We start from the raw sequence: 22,765 nt of genomic DNA, 5'->3' as shown, positions 1-22,765 counted from the left end.
CAAACATATCTGGGACCAACCAGGCTAGCTCAAATTCAAACCAATCAAATGTATATTATAGCAGTTGTAACGAAGTGCCAGCAAACTCCCAAAACAGAAGAACAGACAGAAGAGAAAATAATTGAAAAGAAGACAAGAGAAGACAAGACGAGAGAAGACGAGAGAAGACAGGACCAGAGAAGACGAGATGAGAGAAGACAAGAGAAGACAAGACCAGAGAAGACAAGAGAAGACAAGACCGGGGAAGACAAGAGAAGATGAGAGAAGACAAGAGAAAATAATAGAAAAGAGGACAAGACGAGAGAAGACAAGACGAGACGAGAGAAGACAAGACCAGAGAAGATGAGAGAAGACAAGACCAGAGAAGACAAGACGAGAGAAGACAAGAGAAGATGAGAGAAGACAAGAGAAGAAAAGACCAGAGAATGCAGGGGAAGACAGAAGAAGACAAGAGAAGACAAGACGAGAGAAGACAAGACAAGACGAGAGAAGAGAAGACAAGATGAGAGAAGACAAGAGAAGACAAGAGAAGATGAGAGAAGACAAGACCAGAGAAGACGAGAGAAGACAAGACGAGAGAAGACAAGAGAAGACGAGAGAAGACAAGAGAAGACGAGAGAAGATGAGAGAAGACAAGACCAGAGAAGACAAGACGAGAGAAGACAAGACAAGACGAGAGAAGACAAGACCAGAGAAGACAAGACGAGAGAAGACAAGACGAGAGAAGACAAGACAGAAGAAGACAAGAGAAAACAAGACAAGACAAGACGAGAGAAGACAAGACCAGAGAAGACAAGACGAGAGAAGACAAGACGAGAGAAGACAAGACAGAAGAAGACAAGAGAAAACAAGAGAAGACAAGAGAAGATGAGAGAAGACAAGAGATGATGAGACAAGAGAAGACCAGAGAAGACAAGACTAGAGAAGACAAGAAAAGACAGAAGAAAACAAGAGAAATTAAGAGAAGATGAGAGAAGACAAGAGAAGATGAGAGAAGACAAGACCAGAGAAGACAAGACTAGATAGAGAAGACAAGAAAAGACAGAAGAAGAAAAGAGAGGAAAAGAGAAGACAAGAGAAGATGAGAGAAGACAAGAGAAGATGAGAGAAGACAAGACCAGAGAAGACAAGAGAAGACGAGAGAAGACGAGAGAAGACAAGAGAAGACGAGAGAAGATGAGAGAAGACAAAAGAAGACGAGAGAAGATGAGAGAAGACAAGAGAAGATGAGAGAAGATGAGAGAAGACAAGAGAAGACGAGAGAAGATGAGAGAAGACAAGAGAAGATGAGAGAAGACGAGAGAAGATGAGAGAAGACAAGACCAGAGAAGACAAGAGAAGACGAGAGAAGACAAGAGAAGACGAGAGAAGATGAGAGAAGACAAGAGAAGATGAGAGAAGACAAGACCAGAGAAGACAAGAGAAGACGAGAGAAGACAAGAGAAGACGAGAGAAGATGAGAGAAGACAAGAGAAGATGAGAGAAGATGAGAGAAGACAAGAGAAGATGAGAGAAGACGAGAGAAGACAAGAGAAGATGAGAGAAGACAAGAGAAGATGCGAGAAGACAAGACCAGAGAAGACAAGAGAAGACGAGAGAAGACGAGAGAAGACAAGAAGACGAGAGAAGATGAGAGAAGACAAGAGAAGATGAGAGAAGATGAGAGAAGACAAGAGAAGATGAGAGAAGACAAGAGAAGATGAGAGAAGACAAGACCAGAGAAGACAAGAGAAGACGAGAGAAGACGAGAGAAGACAAGAGAAGACGAGAGAAGATGAGAGAAGACAAAAGAAGACGAGAGAAGATGAGAGAAGACAAGAGAAGATGAGAGAAGATGAGAGAAGACAAGAGAAGACGAGAGAAGACAACTTACAGTAGCATCTCTCCAGAGCCAATCCGGCTGTGATGCCATAGACGATAGTGAAGCAAACAATGTGACGACGGTAGTTCTCTACGAAGCGTTTGAATTGCTGGATCTTCTGCTGGACGGGGCTCCTGTTGTAATGCTCCTTCTTAGGCTTCACGTAGACCTTAGGGCTCTGGAGGCCCGATCTGCATGGGAGGAGGAAGGAGGAAGTCATTTGCAGTGGTTTAGATTGAGAAAAGCTTCATTGTCCCAACATACTGTAATTTATTGAACTGAAACTACCAAAATAAGGTTCAGGCCGCAGCATAATTCACTTCAATGGCATTTATTGCTGAACACGTTTAAGAGAAAGCGCCTTCAACAAAAGCACTACTGTGACCTTTTTTTTTTTTTACCTTTATGTTACAGCAATGCAGCAATCAATGAATACAATGGATGAGTCAGAGTTAGCAAGAACAATAAAAAATAAATCATAAGGATAGTGGGTATAAAAAACAGGACATCCGGGTGAGATTCAGGCTGGATTCCTCTTCAGGGCAATAATTAAATGTTAAAATGTATTACTGTGCGTTAGTGATATAACAAAGCCACAGGATAGATAGAGTGTAAGTACTGTGCTCCATGGTAAAAGCATCGTACCATCATCAATATATTGAAAGGAACTCAGACTCAAGTCTAGTGTTATCTGATAATGGCGTTAAGTAGAGGCTGGTTGCATCACTGGGTGGACAACTCTAGATACCAGACATGAGGTCAACCACAAAGCAAGCAAACTCTGTTTACGCAACCCGAGGTAACCATGGTAAACCCATAACTACTGGTATCACTCTGCTTCACTTCCTTGACACAGAATACTGTACATACAGGTAAGCACAACAACCATTACCACTACTGGTATCGACCTACTTTATAAGGACTTAATGAACTTTATGTAAATAGATTTTTTTTTTTAATGATTAGAAAGCCTTGCGAGAAAGTCATGAGAAAATCTGTCAATAAAGAAAAGAGAAAAATAATGTCTGGTAGTGACATCAACAGCATGAGGTTAGATGTGATCTCTGGTAGTGACATGAGCAGCGTGAGGTTAGATGTGATCTCTGGTAGTGACATCAACAGCATGAGGTTAGATGTGATCTCTGGTAGTGACATGAGCAGCGTGAGGTTGGATGTGATCTCTGGTAGTGACATGAGCAGCGTGAGGTTGGATGTGATCTCTGGTAGTGACATGAGCAGCATGAGGTTAGAAGTGATCTCTGGTAGTGACATCAACAGCATGAGGTTGGATGTGATCTCTGGTAGTGACATGAGCAGCGTGAGGTTGGATGTGATCTCTGGTAGTGACATGAGCAGCGTGAGGTTAGATGTGATCTCTGGTAGTGACATGAGCAGCGTGAGGTTAGATGTGATCTCTGGTAGTGACATGAGCAGCATGAGGTTGGATGTGATCTCTGGTAGTGACATCAATAGCATGAAGTTGGATGTGATCTTTGGTAGTGACATCAGCAGCATGAGGTTGGATGCAGGGCTGTAGGCAGGGCTTTCTCCTATAGAGCTCCAGTTTTATGGAATGGTCTGCCTACCCATGTGAGAGACGTAGACTCGGTCTCAACCTTTAAGTCTTTACTGAAGATATATTCAGTGGGTCATATGATTGAGTGTAGTCTGGCCCAGGAGTGTGAAGGTGAACGGAAAGGCTCTGGAGCAACGAACCGCCCTTGCTGTCTCTGCCTGGCCGGTTCCCCTCTCTCCACTGGGATTCTCTGCCTCTAACCCTATTACAGGGGGCTGAGTCACTGGCTTACTGGGGCTCTTTCATGTCAGTTGGTAAGTTGGTGGTTGAAGATGGTGGTTGAAAATATCCCTCTAGTGGTGTGGGGGCTGTGCTTTGGCAAAGTGGGTGGGGTTATATCCTGCCTGTTTGGCCCTGTCCGGGGGTATCATCGGATGGGGCCACAGTGTCTCCTGACCCCTCCTGTCTCAGCCTCCAGTATTTATGCTGCAGTAGTTTATGTGTCGGGGGCTAGGGTCAGTTTGTTATATCTGGTGTACTTCTCCTGTCTTATCCGGTGTCCTGTGTGAATTTAAGTATGCTCTCTCTAATTCTCTCTTTCTTTCTCTCTCTCGGAGGGCCTGAGCCCTAGGACCATGCCTCAGGACTACCTGGCATGATGACTCCTTGCCGTCCCCAGTCCACCTGGCCGTGCTGCTGCTCCAGTTTCAACTGTTCTGCCTGCGGCTATGGAACCCTGACCTGTTCACCGGACGTGCTACCTGTCCCAGACCTGCTGTTTTCAACTCTCTAGAGACAGCAGGAGCGGTAGAGATACTCTCAATTGATCGGCTATGAAAAGATAACTGACTTGCTGCACCCTCAACAACTACTGTGATTATTATTATTTGACCATGCTGGTCATTTATGAACATTTGAACATCTTGGCCATGTTCAGTTATAATCTCCACCCGGCACAGCCAGAAGAGGACTGGCCACCCCTCATAGCCTGGTTCCTCTCTAGGTTTCTTCCTAGGTTTTTGCCTTTCTAGGGAGTTTTTCCTAGCCACCGTGCTTCTACACCTGCATTGCTTGCTGTTTGGGGTTTTAGGCTGGATTTCTGTACAGCACTATGAGATGTCAGCTGATGTAAGAAGGGCTATATAAATCAATTTGATTTGATTTGATGTGATCTCCGGTAGTGACATGAGCAGCATGAGGTTAGATGTGATCTCTGGTAGTGACATCAGCAGCATGAGGTTGGATGTGATCTCTGGTAGTGACATGAGCAGCACGAGGTTGGATGTGATCTCTGGTAGTGACATCAGCAGCATGAGGTTGGATGTGATCTCTGGTAGTGACATCAGCAGCATGAGGTTGGATGTGATCTCTGGTAGTGACATCAGCAGCACGAGGTTGGATGTGATCTCTGGTAGTGACATGAGCAGCATCAGGTTGGAAATTCCCCAACCTTATAGAGAACTTACCTTTTCCTTTGTCGTCTGCGAAGTCCCTGCCCGTCTTTCCCCGGGCTGCTGGAGAACTGTGTGTCCCCTTCTGAGGGTGAGCTAAGAAAGAGAAGACATTGCAGTTTTTTAAATAAAGAGCACGAGGCCTGCAGGTCGGTGGTTAAAAAAACAGATGCTTATCATATCAGCTGACAAAGGTGGAGTAATTCAAAAATAACTTGTTAGAAATAATCGTAACAGTCGTCGTAATAGTAATATAGCAGGTTAGTTGGGGGGAAAAAAGTCGTCGTCGTCATGCCGTGAAGTAAATCATCATCATGTCCACAATCACACCCTGATAAGAGCATGACTTTCGAGATCTTGGTGAATGGAGATTGTGAAATACAGTAAATGACCATGCAATGAAGAGTGCATTTTTTCAAATCAATCAAATCAATGAGAAGATACATAAGGGTGTATCCTCGTTACTAAGTTATTCTCTTCCTCGTGTTCTAATGTTGTTATCATACCTGTTCCTCTCCAGGGTGATGGAAGAAAACGGGCTGGTGTTATTTGTAACGTCTGCTTCCAGCTCACACCCTCAAAACACGTAGATCCCCTGAACGCAGCTCCCTTTCCAGGCCCACTTTCCAGCTCACACTCTCAAACACGTAGGTCCCCTGAACGTAGCTCCCTTTCCAGGCCCACTTTCCAGCTCACACTCTCAAACACGTAGGTCCCCTGAACGCAGCTCCCTTTCCAGGCCCACTTTCCAGCTCACACTCTCAAAGACGTAGGTCCCCTGAAAGCAGCTCACTCTCCAGCCCACTTTCCAGCTCACACTCTCAAACACGTAGATCCCCCTGAACGCAGGTCACTCCCCAGATCCCAATCACCTGAATTCTAATCACCTGTTCACACACCTGTAGGTCATTATCAAACACTATTTAGTTCTGTTCTTTGCACCCCGTCACTGTGAGGTATTGTTTGTTTTGTGACACATGTCTGTCAGAGTGCTTGGTTTCACGTGAGTTACTCCTCCCGTGTATGATAGTTTTTGCCTGTCTCACTAACGACGCCTTTTGCCTATTCCCTGCCTGTACTTTATCGGATTTCCTGTTACCTACCTATTGCCTGATCTCCCGTACTACGATTACTAGCCTTTTCTCTGCCTGTACCGTTGCCCTTTTTGCCCCCTGTGTATGACCTTCTGCCTGACCCAGCTACCTGCCTCCTCCTGTGTATGACCTTCTGCCTGACCCAGCTACCTGCCTCCTCCTGTGTATGACCTTCTGCCTGACCCAGCTACCTGCCTCCTCCTGTGTATGACCTTCTGCCTGACCCAGCTACCTGCCTCCTCCTGTGTATGACCTTCTGCCTGACCCAGCTACCTGCCACCTCCTGTGTATGACCTTCTGCCTGACCCAGCTACCTGCCTCCTCCTGTGTATGACCTTCTGCCTGACCCAGCTACCTGCCTCCTCCTGTGTATGACCTTCTGCCTGACCCAGCTACCTGCCTCCTCCTGTGTATGACCTTCTGCTTGACCCAGCTACCTGCCTCCTCCTGTGGTCCATTGCAATAAACACCTGCTGTGCCCTGTACTTGAAACCATCACTCTGTCTCCCCTCATGTTCATTACATTATTATCTTACCTGTTCCTCGCTGGGTTGATGAAAGACACATGCTGGTGTCGACTCAGTTTGTTTTCCCTCTCCTTCTCCATCCCTGCAGAGATACATAACATTAGAAGAAGAAGAAGCCTTTGAGAGTATTTTGTGTCTCTGGTTTGGCTTTTGCAGAAATCTTGAGAATATTTTGTGTCTCTGGTTGGCCTTCTCCAGCCTTTGTCACCTTTGATGTTAAGCTGAGCGAAGGTAAGTTCCTTCTCGTGGTCCCGGAGCAGGAAGTGGAAGTCCTCCCAGGTAATCTGTTCCTTGTCTTTGAAACCTGCGGCCTTATACATTTCCTCGATGGCCTCCTCAGCCCGGCTCTTAGACAGAAGACTGCTGGAGATCTCTATGAACGACCTGCAGAACAGACCACAAGATGGTCGGAGTTTAAGACGGCCGGAGAACCCATTATACGGTGCTCATCTTGTTCATTCATTTTGGATCGCGCATATAGCTACAAAACAGATGACATGGAATGTGGACGTACTTTGACAGAAGGTGGCTATTGAGGTCTGAGTGTATGTCCCTTGAAAGGGACAATGGTTTTTCATGAAAATGGATGATATTTGGATGAAAACAGATCAAAGTATGATGACCCAAAGTATGAAAAATGACTGTTGCTTCTACACTGATAAAGTTTGACCATAAAGTTACTAGTCCCCCTCAAACACTTGGATTCAGGGGGTGGGATTACTAATGCTAGCTAGGTCTTCATCTGTGTCTGGTGTTAGCTAGTTACAGGCTAGCTAGGTCTTCATCTGTGTCTGGTGTTAGCTAGTTACTGGCTAGCTAGGTCTTCATCTGTGTCTGGTGTTAGCTAGTTACTGGCTAGCTAGGTCTTCATCTGTGTCTGGTGTTAGCTAGTTACAGGCTAGTTAGGTCTTCATCTGTGTCTGGTGTTAGCTAGTTACAGGCTAGCTAGGTCTTCATCTGTGTCTGGTGTTAGCTAGTTACAGGCTAGCTAGGTCTTCATCTGTGTCTGGTGTTAGCTAGTTACAGGCTAGCTAGGTCTTCATCTGTGTCTGGTGTTAGCTAATTACTGGCTAGCTAGGTCTTCATCTGTGTCTGGTGTTAGCTAATTACTGGCTAGCTAGGTCTTCATCTGTGTCTGGTGTTAGCTAATTACTGGCTAGCTAGGTCTTCAACTGTGTCTGGTGTTAGCTAGTTACAGGCCAGCTAGGTCTTCAGCCAGCATGGAACAAAAGTGTGGGAAAGTGTCGTTCAAAACTGACGCAGTTGTCATGTCGACACATCTGTCAGTGCTGCTGTGAACCGCATCACAAGAGACATGCCAAACAGGAGATGTATAACAAAAATATACATCATTGATGCAATTGCTTTGTGTATCACCAAATTTGTTTGGGATTATTTTACCGCACCACTGTTCACTGCATCTTGACAAAGCTGTCAGTCAAGGCGAGGTCATTTATATAAACTCCCCCACCCACTCAGCCTTTCTTTTCCAACTTCCTGGTAGTTAGCCATGAGAGAGAAGTACTTTTTCCTCAAATGTTGAGCATTTCTTTCCCTCAAAAAAATTATTATGGGTGATATTTTACATGGGAATCAGAATGACTGTTCGGGACCTTTAAGAGAATTGATGACAGTGCTAACCTGAGCAGCCTGGAAAAATCCTCTTTCGATAAGAAACCGTCTCCATCGATGTCATGCATCGAGAACATCAGTTTAGACTTTTCCTCGGGAGAACCTGGACAAACAACACAGTGGAATATCAGAACAAAATGTGTGTTTCTTATTGGACAATTTCTGTTTCAGTCAGTTGTCTTCTGTTTGTTGCCTAATAAACACGACCCCCGGACTCCAGGGTTGGGATCAATTCCACTTAAATTCCAGTCAATTCAGGAAGCACATTGAAATTCCAATTATCGTCAATGCTTTTCAATGAGTAAAATGTGGAATTGGAATTTGGTTTACTTTCTGAATTGACTGGAATTGAAATGGAGACCTACCCTGGACTCACCTTTCATGAAAATCACGATGACATCGAGGAACTCCTGGCAGGAGAGGTACCCGTTTCCGTCCTTGTCGGCCAGTGTGAACATGGAGTCAACAAAGAGCGAGTCCGGTTTGAGTCCCAGAGCGTCGGCAAATTCAGTTCCTGTCAGCTCAGTCTCCAGGGCTTCGCGGGTCTTCCTACAGGACGTACCACTCATGTCCCTGGCATCACAATTCTCTATCTCCAGGACCTTTATAGGGTATACATTTTTAAACCTTTATTTAACCGGGTTGTCCCATTGAGCCAATACATATGAGTGATAGACTGTTTCATCTACATGAAAGACAGGAGGATGGCATTGGCGGTTACCACCGTGAACTGCTAACTGAAAGTAATCAGATTAGGATCCTAAATTTGGGTAATCCTAAAGTTACTGATGTCCATTTTGGACAGGTAACTAGCAACTGCAATGGATTACATTAAAAAAGTAACCTTCCCAACCCCTGCACATGTCCGCATGGTGCCTTTGCGATTGTTAATGGTGGTCACGTCGAATGGCTCAGTAGGTTAGAGGGGCGGCAGGGTAGCCTAGTGGTTAGAGTGTAGAGATGGTGGGTAGCCTAGTGGTTAGAGTGTAGAGGTGGCAGGTAGCATAGTGGTTAGAGTGTAGAGGTGGCAGGTAGCCTAGTGGTTAGAGTGTAGAGGTGGCAGGTAGCCTAGTGGTTAGAGTGTAGAGGTGGCAGGTAGCCTAGTGGTTAGAGCGTCTGTGTCTGGTGTTAGCTAGTTACTGAAAGCTTGCTAGACCAAATCCCCTGAGCTGACAAGGTAAAAATCTGTCGTTCTGCCCCTGAACAAGGCAGTTAACCCACTGTTTCTAGGCCGTCATTGTAAATAAGAATGTGTTCCTAACTGACTTGCCTAGTTAAATAAAACAAAAAATGGTGGTAACAATACTAGGGTTGTGGGTTCAATTCCTGCAAGGGCCATACTGTCATTGTCCATACTGTGTACCAGGGTTGTGGATCTAACCCAATGTGACACTGGATAAAAGTGTCTCCTAAATCACCATATTACAGTAAACATCTCCTAAATCACCATTTTACAGTAAACATCTCCTAAATCACCATATTACAGTAAAGCGTCTCCTAAATCACCATATATTCCAGTACCTTGGCAAAGGCACTCCTGATGAAGTTCTCTACTATCTGAGCTCTCTGGTCTCTGGTCACTGCCTCTCTCAGTAGCTCCTTCTCTGTCATGTCCCTCACCGCCAGCTCCTGTCCACCGTCTGTCACCTCAGAGCGAAGGTGCCGGACAAACTCTCCACGCTGGCCCTCGTCCTCAAAGTACAGCACCTGGGGACAGACCACAACAAACAGAGATCACAGTCACACACACACACAGGGATTGGCATGAAAACATCTAACAGTGAAGATTAACAAAGGAGAGGCACATGAAACACAAGAGTAAACAAATCAGTAAACATGAGTAAACTAATCAGTAAACAAGAGTAAACAAACACACGCACACACCCCTCTCCCATCTACTCACCAGGTCATACTCTTTGGGTACTTTCATCACCAGAGCCCTGCGGTAATTGTTACTGGACAGCAGGACATCCAGGTGGGTCTGGGTACCCAGGCTGAGTGACCGTAGAGCGGGTCCAGACCGGTCAAACACCTGGAGTTTCCTCCTATCATCGATCAACAGACTGACTGGAAATAGGGGCTTCTTAGGGCCCTGCCACTCACAGGCTAGAGAGATAGAGAGAGAAAGAAAAGAAAGAAAGAAAGAAAAGAAAGAAAGAAAGAAAGAAAGAAAGAAAGAAAGAAAGAAAGAAAGAAAGAAAGAAAGAAGAGAAGTGGGAAGAGATGAGAGATGAGAGCGAGAGAGAAGGGGTGAGAGATGCGAGAGAGAGGTGGGAAGAGATGAGAGATGAGAGAGAAGGAAGAGAGAGAGAGGGAGAGAGAAAAAGAGAAGTGGGAAGAGATCAGAGGAAGAGAGAAGGGGGAGAGATGAAAGAGAGAAGGGGGTGAGAGATGAGAGAGAGAGAAGTGGGAAGAGATGAGAGAGAAGGGGAGAGATGAAAGAGAGAAGGGGGTGAGAGATGAGAGAGAGAGAAGTGGGAAGAGATGAGAGAGAAGGGGGAGAGATGAAAGAGAGAAGGGGGTGAGAGATGAGAGAGAGAGAAGTGGGAAGAGATGAGAGAGAAGAGGGAGAGATGAAAGAGAGAAGGGGGTGAGAGATGAGAGAGAGAGAAGTGGGAAGAGATGAGAGATGAGAGAGAAGGGGGAGAGAGAGAGAGAGAGAGAGAGAGAGAGAAGGGGGGGTGAGAGATGGACATCAGACATATTACCCTTTTCACACTATCATGCCTATCCAAACGGTATTCTGATTGCTCTGATATGTTCTGTTGACATTGTCCTTCCCAGCATAGTTCTAGCAGCAGCTATGGTGGACGTGGAACCAGGCCAGCTCAGTCCAGCTCGGCTTGGCTCGGCCCAGTCGTGTGAAAAGAGAAAAGCACACCCGTTCTAAACATAACACACACCTGTTCTACACAGAGAGGTACGATTCTGTCATAACACAGACCATGTACATGCATGTACTGTACACACACACACACACACCTGTGATTCCAGCAACAGGTTCCTCTGTTGTGTCGTCAGGCCCCACTCTCTTCTGGAACTTCTTAAACTTGGACTTTCTGAAGTGGGCCACCACAAGGGCCATGAAGAAGCTCACTGGGAGGGGAACACATGGACAATAGTCATCAGAGAATCTCTTACAATAGGGTTTATGATATGCTATGTCTCTCTAAGTAGGCCACCACAAGAGCCATGAAGAAACTCACTATGAGGGTACCACAATCAACAGAATAATTATACTGTAGCAATCACAATGGTTATTTGATAATTGGATCTTAAAATTGACATTTAGGAGAATTTTACAAGGGAAAATATTTGTTTTGGGAATTTTCTCAATACTTTGAATATGATTAATTTCCATGTCAGCTCTCTGTCTGGAAATGCCCTTGTCCGGACAGGGCAAAAGGATACCAATTTCAAACTTTCCATCCAAAAAAAAAGTGTTTACAATTATGTTTTTTTTACTGGCAAAATGGATATTAACTGAGAAAATAGCATGTGTAGTTTCTTGCAATAGTCCTATGTGACTTTAAAGAATATTTCTCTAAAAATGTTGATTCCTAAAAGATGTGTCCGTTGGTTTACTCCGTCAGATTAGTTTAAAATCCTAAATCAATCAGGAATGAGCAGGGCCGGCTATAACATAAGGACCCCTTATTCACGTCCTCATTTACATGGAGTGTAACAAGAGCAGTTCTCCCCCCCCAAAAAAATGTATGTATTTTTTTTTAATACTTTGTTTTTATTGTAGGAACACAAAGAAATTACAAATAAAGTCAAATAAAAGTCAGTTAAGAACAAATTCTTATTTTCAATGAGAGCCTAGGAACAGTGGGTTAACTGCCTATTGAGGGGCAGAACGACAGATTTGTACCTTGTCAGCTCGGGGATTTGAACTTACAACCTTCCGGTTACTAATCCAACGCTCTAACCACTAGGCTACCCTGTCACTGTGGGAGGGTCTTTTTGTAGCCATGTCCTAGTGATAGCCTTTTTACTGGCTGCCAGTAGGACCTTCAAGAGGTACTTTTCTCCAGTTCTCTATTTTTGATAGATTTAAACAATATTGGAATCACTCTGGCCACAACCATTAACTGTTAACTCCACCTGCCTGATAGATTAAGATAGAATATGAATACTGTTTTAAATATGTCACATTTAATTCAGTTTTAGAGTCAGAAAGCAACTGAGGAAAAACTACATTGCTACTATGTATACCACTTGAACGAAGAAGAAAATTTTCATTTTTCCCCCCCCTCAACTCTGTAAAACACCAACGCTGTCAAAATGTTGTATAAATTTGAGAGTACTGAAAGATCTGATAGAATGTGTCACGTCCTTAGTTCCTTTTTTACGTCTCTATTTTAGTTTGGTCAGGGCGTGAGTTGGGGTGGGCATTACGTTGTGTTTTCTAGGTTTTCTATTTCTATGTGTTTGGCCTGGTATGGTTCCCAATCAGAGGCAGCTGGAAATCGTTGTCTCTGATTGAGAACCATACTTAGGCAGCCTGTTTTCCCACTATGATTTCCGTTTGTTCCGTTTTTGTTATTTTTATTCTTTGTGTTCAGTGTAGTTAAAAGATAATGAACACGTACCACGCTGCACCTTGACACCTTGACAAATGATTCATTTGAAAATCCCCAATAGAAATAACCATTCTGTAACGGTTGTCGATGGTGGAAGAAGGACACCTCCTCTCCTTCTTCCACCATCGACAACCGTTACAGAATGGTTATTTTTATTGGGGATTTTCAAATGAATCATTTTCTATATTTTACAAATGTTTGTATATTTTATTTTTATATTTTTTTGAGACAAAAAAAAAATGTCTGTTTTGAGTATCTGTTGTCAGCTGCGTCACTGATGGCTAATCCTCTTGAGATCAATTTTTGTTGTCAATATTCTGAAAAGACATTGGAATCACTGTTCTGCACCATATCCTAGACTTAAGGGATAATGCTTCCTTAATACGTTTTGTTTAAATGCTAACAAAATTAGCCCTGGTTCATTTTAAAGTGCTATAAAATAAAACAAAAGGAAAGTTTGGAGATTTGTATTACTTATTTGAATAATCTAATGTTAAAATGATGAAATCAAGGCCTTTCGCTTGTGGATTCTGATTGGTTAACGTCAGATACTGACCAACAGGAAAGAGGAACAGGCAGATGACTGAGATGCCAAAGCCAGCTTTGCTTCCGTCGTCAAAGTAGTTGAGCTTGGTGGCGTTGGTGCAGGGGTGGAGCTCAGAGATCGTGACCTGAGAAGGCTGGGGGCAAGGGTCACCTGTAACAGACAGACAGGCAAGACAGGCAGGCAGCCAGACAGGCAGAGAGACAGACAGGCAAGACAGGCAGCCAGACAGGCAGAGAGTGAGGCAGGCAGGCAGACAGACAGGCAGAGAGTGAGGCAGGCAGGCAGGCAGACAGACAAGACAGCCAGACAAGACAGACAGACAGACAGACAGACAGACAGACAGACAGACAGACAGACAGACAGACAGACAGACAGACAGACAGGGAAACAGGGAGGCAGACAGACAGACAGAGACAGACAGGCAGGGAGGCAGGCAGGCAGGCAGAGAGACGGGCAGGGAGACAGTTAGGCAGGCAGACAGACAGAGAGAGAGACAGACAGAAAGACAGGCAGGCAGGCAGGCAGAGAGACGGGCAGGGAGACAGTTAGACAGACAGACAGGCAGGCAGGCAGGCAGGCAGAGAGACGGGCAGGGAGACAGTTAGACAGACAGACAGGCAGGCAGGCAGGCAGGCAGAGAGACGGGCAGGGAGACAGTTAGGCAGGCAGGCAGAGAGAAAGGGAGACACGAAGGCAGGCAGGGAGACAAACAGTGAGACAGGGAGGCAAACAGACAGGGAGGCAAACAGACAGGGAGGCAAACAGACAGGGAGGCAAACAGACAGGGAGGCAAACAGACAGGGAGGCAAACAGACAGGGAGGCAAACAGACAGGGAGGCAAACAGACAGGGAGGCAAACAGACAGGGAGGCACATAGACAGGGAGGCAAACAGACAGGGAGGCAAACAGACAGGGAGGCACATAGACAGGGAGGCACATAGACAGGGAGGCAAACAGACAGGGAGGCACATAGACAGAGAAACTAGTTACAGCTAGTACCAGCAGCACATACAGTCAACATTTATGACTTACGGTGAATACTGTCATAGATTACCTATCTTTATTGTTTGAGTTGCAGAGAACACTATAATTTATTGGCCAACCACAGAAACTTTAGGAAGGAAATAAGCTTTTACCATCCCTCCAGAAGAAGACTTTCCTCTGTATGTCCTCAGGCTCTGCACTGGTGACTGCTGCAATGACGTCATGAAAGGTTGTGTTCCGAAGGGCCTGCAGCTCCTCAGCTGTGAACAGACTAGAGGAACCAACAGGAGCGGTCAGATTGACTGGAAATGTTATGATACTATCACCCAAATGGTGAATCAAAGCTGATCATAAACGGACAGTAGTCTTGTGTTTCCTCAGTTCAAAGTCTAGTTCTCCACTAGACTATTGTTTATTTCATTAGTTCTTACGTTATGAAAGGTATCCTTCCAGGCATTCAATTTACATTTGACATTTTAGTAATTTAGCAGAATCTCTTATCCAGAGTCACTTACAGTAGTGAATAATTTAGCAGACTCTCTTGTCCAGAGCCACTTACAGTAGTGAGTCATTTAGCAGACTCTCTTATCCAGAGTCACTTACAGTAGTGAGTCATTTAGCAGACTCTCTTATCCAGAGCCATTTACAGTAGTGAGTCATTTAGCAGACTCTCTTATCCAGAGTCACTAACAGTAGTGAGTCATTTAGCAGACTCTCTTATCCGGAGCCACTTACAGTCAGTGCATTCATCTTTAGATGGAGCTAGATGAGACAACCACATATCATAGTCGTAGTCAGTACATTTCACCTCAATAAAGAAGTTATCAGCAAACTCGGCGCTAGTAGGAAAGGTTTGTATAAAAGGGTAAATGTTAGGCTTCCAGACGATTTCAGGAAGATGGGCAGAGACTCTGCTGTCCTAGCTTCAGGGGTGAAGCTGATTCCACCATTGGGGTGCCAGGACAGAGAAGAGCTTTGACATGGGCTGAGTAGGAGCTGACCTCCTTTTCAGAATGAACGAACGTGAGAAAGCCAGGAAATAAATCGAGGTTCAAATGACAGTAACAGTTTCATACGATTAATGAATGTATGTATGAGGTGTATATTTTACATGACATATTTACATATTTATACATTACATATTTACATATTTATATATTTATACATTACATATTTACATATTTATATATTTATACATGGCATATTTACATATTTATATATTACATTCCTTCCTACCCATTTTGTGTGTTCTCGAACCAGAAGCGGTCGCCGTTCCTGATGCGGTTAAACTGATCCAGTATGATAGAGGAGAAGACCTGACCAGGACCGTCCACAGACTCCAGGAGACCACCAGGAAACAGCTCCAGTTTAGAGATATCCCCGTCATACAGGTCTGATAGGTCCCTGAATAACTAGAGACACAGAACAGGTGGAGATGGAATTGAGAGGGTATGGTATTTACTCTATTATAGGATATTTGACCAGTGGTTTGAGTCTTCTCTCTTTGGCTCAACTCTCCCTGTCTGGTTCCATTTATGTTTAGGTCATTTTTTGTGTGTCTTATATCTATGTAAAACAATCACATACACTATCATCATCATTGGCAATTAAAATCTAAAAGGTCAGTAGTACATAATGATTAAATAACACATTAACATCACGTACATAGAGCATTTGTAAGCTGTACGTAAGCAGTTCTGACCGTACCTGTGGGTTGGTGATGTTGAGCTGAGGGTTTATGTCTCCCCACCTCCCCACAGGGGCCAGGCCCAGCCCCTCTCTGACCTGGTTGTAGCTGGGTAAGCCAAAGTCCCGGCCTCTCTGCACCGTCAGAGCAACCAGGTCTGACCGCGAGAAACGCAGAGGACCGTACATGTAGTCTGGTAGGGGAGAAAAACCACTTACCAGTAAAATATCAATCATGTATTATTGTTGTAATTGAAAACACACCTTTCGTTAAGTCAACAGGTATAATGTGGTTATGCATTATGATGTGATTGTTATGCATTATGATGTGGTTGTTATGCATTATGATGTGGTTGTTATGCATTATGATGTGGTTATGCATTATGATGTGGTTGTTATGCATTATGATGTGGTTGTTATGCATTATGATGTGGTTGTTATGCATTATGATGTGGTTATGCATTATGATGTGGTTGTTATGCATTATGATGTGGTTGTTACACATTATGATGTGGTTGTTATGCATTATGATGTGGTTATAATGCATTATGATGTGGTTGTAATGCATTATGATGTGGTTGTTACACATTATGATGTGGTTGTTATGCATTATGATGTGGTTATAATGCATTATGATGTGGTTGTAATGCATTATGATGTGGTTGTAATGGATTATGATGTGGTTGTAATGCATTATGATGTGGTTGTAATGCATTATGATGTGGTTGTTATGCATTATGATGTGGTTGTTATGCATTATGATGTGGTTGTAATGCATTATGATGTGGTTGTTATGCATTATGATGTGGTTGTTATGCATTATGATGTGGTTGTTATGCATTATGATGTGGTTGTAATGCATTATGATGTGGTTGTTATGCATTATGATGTGGTTATGCATTATGATGTGGTTGTAATGCATTATGATGTGGTTATGCATTATGATGTGGTTGTAATGCATTATGATGTGGTTATGCATTATGATGTGGTTGTTATGCATTATGATGTGGTTGTTATGCATTATGATGTGGTTGTTATGCATTATGATGTGGTTGTTATGCATTATGATGTGGTTGTAATGCATTATGATGTGGTTGTAATGCATTATGATGTGGTTATGCATTATGATGTGGTTGTAATGCATTATGATGTGGTTATGCATTATGATGTGGTTGTTATGCATTACGATGTGGTTGTTATGCATTATGATGTGGTTGTTATGCATTATGATGTGGTTGTTATGCATTATGATGTGGTTGTAATGCATTATGATGTGGTTGTTATGCATTATGATGTGGTTGTTATGCATTATGATGTGGTTGTTATGCATTATGATGTGGTTGTTACACATTATGATGTGGTTGTTATGCATTATGATGTGGTTATAGTGCATTATGATGTGGTTGTAATGCATTATGATGTGGTTGTTACATTATGATGTGGTTGTTATGCATTATGATGTGGTTATAATGCATTATGATGTGGTTGTAATGCATTATGATGTGGTTGTAATGGATTATGATGTGGTTGTAATGCATTATGATGTGGTTGTAATGCATTATGATGTGGTTGTTATGCATTATGATGTGGTTGTTATGCATTATGATGTGGTTGTAATGCATTATGATGTGGTTGTTATGCATTATGATGTGGTTGTTATGCATTATGATGTGGTTGTTATGCATTATGATGTGGTTGTAATGCATTATGATGTGGTTGTTATGCATTATGATGTGGTTATGCATTATGATGTGGTTGTAATGCATTATGATGTGGTTATGCATTATGATGTGGTTGTAATGCATTATGATGTGGTTATGCATTATGATGTGGTTGTTATGCATTATGATGTGGTTGTTATGCATTATGATGTGGTTGTTATGCATTATGATGTGGTTGTTATGCATTATGATGTGGTTGTAATGCATTATGATGTGGTTGTAATGCATTATGATGTGGTTATGCATTATGATGTGGTTGTAATGCATTATGATGTGGTTGTTATGCATTATGATGTGGTTGTTATGCATTATGATGTGGTTGTTATGCATTATGATGTGGTTGTTATGCATTATGATGTGGTTGTTATGCATTATGATGTGGTTGTAATGCATTATGATGTGGTTGTTATGCATTATGATGTGGTTGTAATGCATTATGATGTGGTTGTTATGCATTATGATGTGGTTGTTATTATGCATTATGATGTGGTTGTAATGCATTATGATGTGGTTGTTATGCATTATGATGTGGTTGTAATGCATTATGATGTGGTTGTTATGCATTATGATGTGGTTGTTATGCATTATGATGTGGTTGTAATGCATTATGATGTGGTTGTTATGCATTATGATGTGGTTGTAATGCATTATGATGTGGTTGTAATGCATTATGATGTGGTTGTTATGCATTATGATGTGGTTGTTATGCATTATGATGTGGTTGTTATGCATTATAAGACTTGTCATAAGCAACTACTTGTCCTCTTCATGTTTGAAGGCTTACATAAAGCCTGGCCATCCCTCCACTGACCATCTAAAGCTGAAGTAGAAGGTCTCTGCCTTATGATCAGTAGACACAAAGAAATCTGAAAATATATGATGATGATGATGATGATGATGATGATGATGTGATGGAAATTGACCTCTTAAGTCCTCCACAACCATGTTGTCCTCTCTCTCCGCGATCTGAGAAGCCATGCCCATAATCAGATGGTCTATGTCCTGGCCTGACTTCAGGTTGGGGTTCTACAACAGACAATCAGAGAAGTTTGTTTGAAACATGTCAATCAGTTTCTCTAATAGAAATGTCTCAACGAAAGGTGCTGTCTTGCCACCTCCTATGGCTGTTGGCTATACGGATCTGAGACCTGTCTACATGGAGGCTATATACAGATCTGAGACCAGTCTACATGAAGGCTATATACAGATCTGAGACCAGTCTACATGGAGGCTATATACAGATCTGAGACCAGTCTACATGAAGGCTATATACAGATCTGAGACCAGTCTACATGAAGGCTATATACAGATCTGAGACCAGTCTACATGGAGGCTATATACAGATCTGAGACCAGTCTACATAGAGGCTATATACAGATCTGAGACCAGTCTACATGGAGGGTATATACAGATCTAAGACCAGTCTACATAGAGGCTATATACAGATCTGAGACCAGTCTACATAGAGGCTATATACAGATCTGAGACCAGTCTACATAGAGGCTATATACAGATCTGAGACCAGTCTACATGGAGGCTACATACAGATCTGAGACCAATCTACATGGAGGCTATATACAGATCTGAGACCAGTCTACATGAAGGCTATATACAGATCTGAGACCAGTCTACATGAAGGCTACATACAGATCTGAGACCAGTCTACATGGAGGCTATATACAGATCTGAGACCAGTCTACATGGAGGCTATACAGATCTGAGACCAGTCTACATGGAGGCTATATACAGATCTGAGACCAGTCTACATGGAGGCTATACAGATCTGAGACCAGTCTACATGGAGGCTATACAGATCTGAGACCAATCTACAAGGAGGCTATATACAGATCTGAGACCAGTCTACATGAAGGCTATACAGATCTGAGACCAGTCTACATGGAGGCTATACAGATCTGAGACCAGTCTACATGGAGGCTATATACAGATCTGAGACCAGTCTACATGGAGGCTATACAGATCTGAGACCAGTCTACATGGAGGCTATACAGATCTGAGACCAGTCTACATAGAGGCTATATACAGATCTGAGACCAGTCTACATGAAGGCTATATACAGATCTGAGACCAGTCTACATGGAGGCTATACAGATCTGAGACCAGTCTACATGGAGGCTATATACAGATCTGAGACCAGTCTACATGGAGGCTACATACAGATCTGAGACCAATCTACAAGGAGGCTATATACAGATCTGAGACCAGTCTACATGAAGGCTATATACAGATCTGAGACCAGTCTACATGAAGGCTACATACAGATCTGAGACCAGTCTACATGGAGGCTATATACAGATCTGAGACCAGTCTACATGGAGGCTATGATGTGGTTGTTATACAGATCTGAGACCAGTCTACATGGAGGCTATACAGATCTGAGACCAGTCTACATGGAGGCTATATACAGATCTGAGACCAGTCTACATGGAGGCTATACAGATCTGAGACCAGTCTACATGGAGGCTATACAGATCTGAGACCAATCTACAAGGAGGCTATATACAGATCTGAGACCAGTCTACATGAAGGCTATACAGATCTGAGACCAGTCTACATGGAGGCTATACAGATCTGAGACCAGTCTACATGGAGGCTATATACAGATCTGAGACCAGTCTACATGGAGGCTATACAGATCTGAGACCAGTCTACATGGAGGCTATACAGATCTGAGACCAGTCTACATGAAGGCTATACAGATCTGAGACCAGTCTACATGGAGGCTATACAGATCTGAGACCAGTCTACATGGAGGCTATATACAGATCTGAGACCAGTCTACATGGAGGCTATACAGATCTGAGACCAGTCTACATGGAGGCTATACAGATCTGAGACCAATCTACAAGGAGGCTATATACAGATCTGAGACCAGTCTACATGAAGGCTATACAGATCTGAGACCAGTCTACATGGAGGCTATACAGATCTGAGACCAGTCTACATGGAGGCTATATACAGATCTGAGACCAGTCTACATGGAGGCTATACAGATCTGAGACCAATCTACAAGGAGGCTATATACAGATCTGAGACCAGTCTACATGGAGGCTATACAGATCTAAGACCAGTCTACATGGAGGCTATACAGATCTGAGACCAGTCTACATGGAGGCTATATACAGATCTGAGACCAGTCTACATGGAGGCTATATACAGATCTGAGACCAGTCTACATGGAGGCTATACAGATCTGAGACCAGTCTACATGGAGGCTATACAGATCTGAGACCAGTCTACATGGAGGCTATACAGATCTGAGACCAGTCTACATGGAGGCTATATACAGATCTGAGACCAGTCTACATGGAGGCTATACAGATCTGAGACCAGTCTACATGGAGGCTATACAGATCTGAGACCAGTCTACATAGAGGCTATATACAGATCTGAGACCAGTCTACATGGAGGCTACATACAGATCTGAGACCAATCTACATGGAGGCTACATACAGATCTGAGACCAGTCTACATGAAGGCTATATACAGATCTGAGACCAGTCTACATGAAGGCTATATACAGATCTGAGACCAGTCTACATGGAGGCTATATACAGATCTGAGACCAGTCTACATGGAGGCTATACAGATCTGAGACCAGTCTACATGGAGGCTATACAGATCTGAGTCCAGTCTACATGGAGGCTATATACAGATCTGAGACCAGTCTACATGGAGGCTATACAGATCTGAGACCAGTCTACATGGAGGCTATACAGATCTGAGACCAATCTACAAGGAGGCTATATACAGATCTGAGACCAGTCTACATGAAGGCTATACAGATCTGAGACCAGTCTACATGGAGGCTATACAGATCTGAGACCAGTCTACATGGAGGCTATATACAGATCTGAGACCAGTCTCCATGGAGGCTATACAGATCTGAGACCAGTCTACATGGAGGCTATACAGATCTGAGACCAGTCTACATGAAGGCTATACAGATCTGAGACCAGTCTACATGGAGGCTATACAGATCTGAGACCAGTCTACATGGAGGCTATATACAGATCTGAGACCAGTCTACATGGAGGCTATACAGATCTGAGACCAGTCTACATGGAGGCTATACAGATCTGAGACCAATCTACAAGGAGGCTATATACAGATCTGAGACCAGTCTACATGAAGGCTATACAGATCTGAGACCAGTCTACATGGAGGCTATACAGATCTGAGACCAGTCTACATGGAGGCTATATACAGATCTGAGACCAGTCTACATGGAGGCTATACAGATCTGAGACCAATCTACAAGGAGGCTATATACAGATCTGAGACCAGTCTACATGGAGGCTATACAGATCTAAGACCAGTCTACATGGAGGCTATACAGATCTGAGACCAGTCTACATGGAGGCTATATACAGATCTGAGACCAGTCTACATGGAGGCTATATACAGATCTGAGACCAGTCTACATGGAGGCTATACAGATCTGAGACCAGTCTACATGGAGGCTATACAGATCTGAGACCAGTCTACATGGAGGCTATACAGATCTGAGACCAGTCTACATGGAGGCTATATACAGATCTGAGACCAGTCTACATGGAGGCTATACAGATCTGAGACCAGTCTACATGGAGGCTATACAGATCTGAGACCAGTCTACATGGAGGCTATACAGATCTGAGACCAGTCTACATGGAGGCTATACAGATCTGAGACCAGTCTACATGGAGGCTATATACAGATCTGAGACCAGTCTACATGGAGGCTATATACAGATCTGAGACCAGTCTACATGGAGGCTATACAGATCTGAGACCAGTCTACATGGAGGCTATACAGATCTGAGACCAGTCTACATGGAGGCTATACAGATCTGAGACCAGTCTACATGGAGGCTATACAGATCTGAGACCAGTCTACATGGAGGCTATACAGATCTGAGACCAGTCTACATGGAGGCTATATACAGATCTGAGACCAGTCTACATGGAGGCTATATACAGATCTGAGACCAGTCTACATGGAGGCTATACAGATCTGAGACCAGTCTACATGGAGGCTATACAGATCTGAGACCAGTCTACATGGAGGCTATATACAGATCTGAGACCAGTCTACATGGAGGCTATATACAGATCTGAGACCAGTCTACATGGAGGCTATATACAGATCTGAGACCAGTCT

The 22,765-nt window shown here is 43.5% G+C and overlaps 1 protein-coding gene across 1 annotated transcript in view; it reads right to left on the bottom strand.

Annotated features, from left to right (window-relative positions):
• duox (dual oxidase) overlaps positions 1-22,765 on the bottom strand; it is a 39,773-nt gene that overhangs the window by 11,154 nt on the left and 5,854 nt on the right. Inside the window, exons 8-21 of the mRNA XM_042324170.1 lie at positions 18,529-18,631; positions 15,906-16,078; positions 15,435-15,610; positions 14,351-14,469; positions 13,224-13,364; positions 11,064-11,177; positions 9,985-10,187; positions 9,603-9,788; positions 8,458-8,683; positions 8,091-8,184; positions 6,658-6,833; positions 6,459-6,531; positions 4,844-4,924; positions 1,874-2,052 (exon numbers count right to left, since the gene is read on the bottom strand). Of these exons, the coding sequence (XP_042180104.1) occupies positions 1,874-2,052; positions 4,844-4,924; positions 6,459-6,531; positions 6,658-6,833; positions 8,091-8,184; positions 8,458-8,683; positions 9,603-9,788; positions 9,985-10,187; positions 11,064-11,177; positions 13,224-13,364; positions 14,351-14,469; positions 15,435-15,610; positions 15,906-16,078; positions 18,529-18,631 (2,044 nt within the window). The remainder of the gene's footprint in view (positions 1-1,873; positions 2,053-4,843; positions 4,925-6,458; positions 6,532-6,657; positions 6,834-8,090; positions 8,185-8,457; positions 8,684-9,602; positions 9,789-9,984; positions 10,188-11,063; positions 11,178-13,223; positions 13,365-14,350; positions 14,470-15,434; positions 15,611-15,905; positions 16,079-18,528; positions 18,632-22,765) is intronic.

The sequence above is a fragment of the Oncorhynchus tshawytscha genome, linkage group LG01, assembly GCF_018296145.1.
Source record: "Oncorhynchus tshawytscha isolate Ot180627B linkage group LG01, Otsh_v2.0, whole genome shotgun sequence".
Lineage (NCBI taxonomy): Eukaryota > Metazoa > Chordata > Actinopteri > Salmoniformes > Salmonidae > Oncorhynchus > Oncorhynchus tshawytscha.
This window is presented reverse-complemented; position numbering and strand designations above follow the sequence as displayed.